Source organism: Ipomoea nil, unplaced genomic scaffold, assembly GCF_001879475.1.
Source record: "Ipomoea nil cultivar Tokyo-kokei standard unplaced genomic scaffold, Asagao_1.1 scaffold1612, whole genome shotgun sequence".
NCBI classification, from domain to species: Eukaryota; Viridiplantae; Streptophyta; class Magnoliopsida; order Solanales; family Convolvulaceae; genus Ipomoea; species Ipomoea nil.
This window is the reverse complement of record NW_017618040.1, coordinates 204,278-210,277: the sequence shown is the minus strand read 5'-3', so window position 1 is coordinate 210,277 and position 6,000 is coordinate 204,278. Positions and strand designations below refer to the sequence as shown.

The window sequence follows — 6,000 nt, the reverse complement described above, 5'->3', positions numbered from 1 at the left end:
TTGTTTAAGGTCACGCCAATATTTCCCTTTAGGGAAAGGTGAGAGATTTTTGAAGTTCTTCTTTACTACATGTGCAAAAAACTAACATATGTTTCACGTGGTTTTTAAAGTGCACATGATTTTGATATTTTAGTTTGTGGCTACGCATGTTGTAATGATGGAGGATCCAAGATTTACAATGGACTCCTTCAACCCTTCTATATAAATGTTTCCTAGTCTTTAGGACATTTGGCTGCTCAAGTTTCTATAGAACGAAAGAGAGAGAAATAGAGAGAGAGAAAGAAAGATATGTTGTTTCTAAATGTCTCCTTCTTATAACACTTGATAAGGTGAAGGGGAGAAAAATATTAACTTTTCATTTGATAGTTTTATGTTCTATTTTTTATTTGTTATAGAAATATATACAGGCCGGGAAAAAAAATAAGCATGATGAAGAGAAAGAGTGACACTTCTTTGCCATATTCAAAGTTCCAAATTCATTCGGTGTAAGTTTTTATATATTTCTCAGAATTTCTGTATATGTGTGCGGGTGGTTTTTTTTTTTTTTTTTTTTTTTTTAGTTAAAATGAACAAGTACCATGATTAGTTTTGATTTCACGTATACCCACGAATGATACAAAATCATTCTGGGTTGTATATATGTTTATATGCATGCCTCGTTCTTCTTCTTTTCCTTTGGATGACACACACATGACACATTATGGTTTAATTTTGTTATTTTACAGATTTGAAGTATTTCAATATTTTTTTTCGTGAGACAATGATATTACACTATATTTTGTATTTCATTGTAAATTATATTTAGGGTTAATATAATTTACTCCCTATTGGCTTGTAATTTTTTAATTTTCTACTAAAATTTTTTTGAAATATCAAATCTTTTAAACAATTTGTTTGTATTCTAACTATATATAACTAAATATAATTTCTTGAAAATTTTATTTATTGATTGATGATGTGTTTGGTAATTTATACTTTACCTTGCACTTGGATATATAGGGCATGTCCATCCCTCAGAAAGAGAATTACAATTTTGTACAATTCAAAAACTGGTTTCAGTGATGATGCATCTGAGCTGCAGGTACATTATTGACAATTCTGGTTATATTTCATTCATCTTTTCCAATTTGAATGAAAGCAAGAATTGAGAAAGTAATTCTAATGTCATATATATATATATATATATATATATATATATATATATATATATATATATACATATATATATATATATATATATATATATATATATATATATATATATATAAAATTAAAAAAAAAAATTAGCAAGACCAACTCGGCTAATTCAGCTAGTTCGCCGCTAACTGCCTTGGGGGTAATTTGTCTCGGCTTAGGGGCGCCTAGCGCCTAGACGACCACTTAGACCACTTTTTGCAATAATGAATACCATATGATTTGATGAGATCACTGTTACTTTCCATAAGGAAGGTCTCAAACGTTCGGATCTAATTATTGAACATATAGTGCTAATAGGTTACTAGTATTATATGATTTTGATTTTGATTCAATACTAGCTATATAAATTATAATTTATATTTTATGTGTATTGGAAAACATACAGATCCTAGGCATCCTTTGGCTTGCAAGAAGAGAAGTGGAAGAAAAAGACAACATTAAGAGATCAAATTTGAGGTTGTCATCTCCTCATCAACATCATCACCAATGGCATAGCCCTCTTACTCCTGCAGGGTTGTCTCTGAAGAAATCTTTGCAAAGATTTTTGCAGAGGAGAAGAGACAGGATTAGAGCTGCAGCCATTAATTAATCCTTACTAATAACATTATTAATTACTCCAATAATAATAAATCATGCATTAAGAGCTGAGGATAGATGCAGATATCATCATCCTAGCTAGTATCAAGGATATATATATATATATATATATATATATATATATATATATATATATATATATAACTCCTGCTCATTATTAGTCATGTTACAAATTTATCCACTTTCCTTCGTTTATTACCATTTGGACATCATTTATAGCATTGTTTAAGAGTTGATCTAGTCAATTATTAATACCACCATGACAAAAACATATTGGGATTATAATATTCTTATTTGATTACCGAATTCTCTAGAACTATAAACATTTTAATAGTCTATTACAAATCTAGTTTGGATAAATGTTCAAATATATTTTTTTGGATTTTTTTTACATACGATATCTAGTATCCCCATCATCAATATCAGACTAATTTAGATTCGCCCTGAAACACGTCTCTAGATTCATATCGACTTACACTTACAAAGTTTGACTCTTACTCAATGAAAATCTTGATTGTTGGAGGAATTACCACTGACCTTTAATGGTTTGACAACTAACCTAGAGTACAAACGGAGCTACATCTAGACAACAAGCATAAGTTATTCTTTAAAAAAAACAAACAACAAACCTAGCTTGAAACTCAGCCAGACCTACCCATTGTCTTTAATGGTCATGATGATGTTGATATATTACAGATATTTATGCTCAACGGATTTCATGTTGTGGCAGCAGTAGGGCAGATCATGTTACAAAATATTACTACGAAAATAATATTTCTGGAAAAATTAACAAGCACAAGAACAAAAGGATTTTTCTGGTAGGTGGTTAGTACAAGTCGAGCGAAACACTTTTTCTTTAAAACCTTATTTGCTACCTCCCAAAGGTGTTAGGAGCGTTGTAGCATAGGTTTTCCAAGATAAAACGTACTACGGTTCAATATTTGAGCACTCAAATAAAAGATCAGAACCCAGCGAATAAGAGCAAGGGATGAAACAAATTGACTAAGAAATGAAGAAGATCAGAGATTTTGATAGTTGAAAATCGTAGCCTCGTAGGAGTAGACTTAAGAAAATTCTGCTGCTTAACCAAGCTTTATATATGAGTTGATGGATTAATAGCATTTAACCATGGCATTAAATTAAAAATGATAATAAATCAGTCATTTAACCTATGTAACAATTGACCATTACTTGAGAATGAATTCTTTAATTCAAAATTGGAATTAATTCAAAATTAATTTCGTAAATGATGAATTAAAACCCAGAATGGTCAAGTTGTTAGCGTACCATGTGGCTCTGTGTTGAAAAAATATATGAAAATTTGGGTATGCCGAATGGCGAGCCGAGCCAATGGTTAGCTTACCCGAGTATGGTGCCGAATCGTTAGCCTACCATGTGGCTCTATGTTGGAAAAATATACAAAATTTTGGGTAAGCCGAATGGCGAGCTGAGCCAATGGTTAGCTTACCCGAATATGGTGCCGAATCATTACCCTATCAAGTGGCTATGTGTTGGAAAAATATACGAAAAGTTGGGTAAGCCGAATGGTGAGCCGAGCCAATGGTTAGCTTACCCGAGTCTGGTGCCGAATCATTAGCCTACCATGTGGCTCTGTGTTGGAAAAATATACGAAAATTTGGTAAGCTGAATCCGAGCCAATGGTTAGATTACCCGAGTCTGGTGCTGTGACACCCCGAAATCCAAATTCGGTTAAGGGATTAATTAAGTAATTAATCCTATTTCAATTTGTAATTTAATTCCTTAAATTCCTGAAATTTAATAGTCGGGGACTAGTAATTGACTAGTCAACCCCAAAGTCAAAGTTGTACCTTGAGCTTTGTAAGGAGTTCCCTTGTTCCTTACACCTTTCCATGTTAGTAAGGGTATTCTTGACCTTTCACCTTGTGTTAGTATTGTAACCTAACCTAGTAAGAACATCCTCATTTCTATCCTTACACTTTCCAAAATCCTAGCTCCATCTTCTCTCTAAAAAGGTGGATAGCTTTTCTTCCAAGCCAAGTTGAAGCTTTGCCAAGACTTCAAGAGTTGTCTCCAAGATTCTACCTTTCATACATTTGGGCATCTAGGAGGGTAAGATCCATGTTCACCTTGTGTTTTTAGTGTTCTCTTAGGTGTCTTTTCTTAAAGATAGAATCTTTATGATCTTTTGGTATGTTCTTGAAGTGGGTTTGGAAGGTGAGCTTTGATAGGAGCTTGGTGTGGTGTTAAGTGAAGGTTTTTGGTCTACAAGAGGTAACCCATGCTCTACAAAATCTATTTTGCTTACCTATATGAATATTTCTTGGATTCTACATGTGTTTTGCTATGAAATGTGAGCGTTTATGCATTGTCTTGTGAAAATGCATATCTAGAGCTTGTGTTTAGGGTTCTTGTATGTCATTGCTTGGCTATTCCTTTGATTCAAGTCACTTCGTTGTATTTGGTGAGTTTTGGCATGTTTTGGACTTGAATTTGAGCTTGGAGTTGAAAATCCCTGAAGGGATTGTTTGTGCAGGTATGTGTACCCGCGGGCGAAACAGCGGGTAGGGGTCCAACCCGCCGCCCACCCGCGGGGTACATGAAGTTGGAGAGCCTGTACCCGTGGGCGGAACCACAGGTAGGGGCCTACCCGTGTGCCCACCCGCGGGGTACGTATTGTGGTTGTTGGGGGATTTGTTCCCCGTGATTCTTTTGACTCGGTATTTGGTCTTTTGACTTCCCGATGTTCTTTTGTGGAACTATTTGAGCGTCTTCTTGATGTTTCGTATGTCTAGAACTATATGGTAGGTATCCATGTAGGTTTTGGTGTCTTGAATCGTGCTAAGTGTTCAACATTGTGTTTCGTTGAACCGTGATGAGTCTTGTGTGTTCTTCGGAATTACGTTTGGTTTACCCATTTGATAAGCATGCTAGTTCGGTGTTTAAATGCTAGCGTGTGTGTTGTTTGTACCTTCTTATTGATTGATGATAACTTGTGTTATTCATCGTTGTTGTTGTTGGGCTGTGACCCATTCTTTGATTGAGTATGGTTTCATATCTTCGTTGTGATCCGTTGATTGATTCCTGTTGAGCTGTGGTGTGTGTGGCTTTACCTGGATTGCACGATTAGTGGTATGGGACACTAGTCACCAATGTATTGTAGTGGTCCTCGTGGTGGCCATGACGTGATTATGGAGTTGTGACATTTGTGTAAGGTTCACATATTTCTTGGGTGGCATGTGTTGTCGTGTGTGTGATCGGTACCCTCGTGTACTATGAAATCGGTGGTTCTGTTGGAGAGGGGACGACGGTCCTCGGAGGGAAAAGGTTGGACTTGGTGTACAGGGGTCCTGGAGGTAAAGGTTGGAACTAGACATAAGGTTGGGGGTAGCCATAAGGTTGGAACTGGGCATAAGGAAGGCATATCAACTCGTGATGGGTGATGTCACGAGGGCGTGTGTAGCTGTTGTTGTGAGTTCTCTTCTTGTGACGTGTGTAGTCACAATGGCATGTGTTGCCTTGGCATATGTTGCCGTTTGTTGTATCTTTATTCCTTGAGTTATGCATGTCGGGTATTAATCTATTGTGTGATAATAGATTATGCCTTGAGACTTCTTGTGAGTCGTTGTTGTTCCTTGTGGTCTTGGGATGTGTTCTGGTGTTCTTGTTGAGAGTGTTTGAGTCTTGTGTTGTCTATTACTCTTGTGTATTCCGTTTCGAAAATGCCTTTACAAACTTATATCTTACCTATGTATGATATTTCACATGTATTGGTGGGTTACCAGCATTATTCGCTGACCGGGCGTCGTCCTATGTTTTATATGCTTCTTTCAAGTGATGCTTAGACGAGTGCGCAGTCTAGTGCCAGCTAGTATAGTTTCCCTTTTATGTTTTGTGGCCTGTGAGCCAATATAGACTTAGTACTCTATTGGATGGTTGTAGATTTTAAACAATGCAGATTTAGCCTGTGCGTTCACCCCTGAGTGAGCGTGGCATAGCACCCCGTTTCCTCGTTTTATATACATCTTCTCTTTCAGTCTTCCGCTATGTTTGGTGTTTTGGTTTAAGTTATCTGCATGTTTTAATGCTTTAAATAGCATGGTTTTAGGGGTGTTACAGGTGCCGAACCATTAGCCTACCATGTGGCTCTGTGTTGGAAAAATATACAAAAATTTGGTGAGCTAAATCAGGCGCGAGTGTTCACAGGTGCCGGCGTACACAAGTCAA

General features: G+C 36.2%; 1 protein-coding gene across 1 annotated transcript; it reads left to right on the top strand.

Annotated features, from left to right (window-relative positions):
• Positions 1-215: 215 nt before the first annotated feature.
• Positions 216-1,911, top strand: LOC109191017 (protein TIFY 5A-like). The gene is made up of 3 exons (XM_019341605.1): positions 216-485; positions 1,000-1,081; positions 1,583-1,911. The coding sequence occupies exons 1-3, from the start codon at positions 427-429 to the stop codon at positions 1,784-1,786; spliced, it is 345 nt and encodes a 114-aa protein (XP_019197150.1). The 5' UTR covers positions 216-426; the 3' UTR covers positions 1,787-1,911.
• Positions 1,912-6,000: the final 4,089 nt, after the last annotated feature.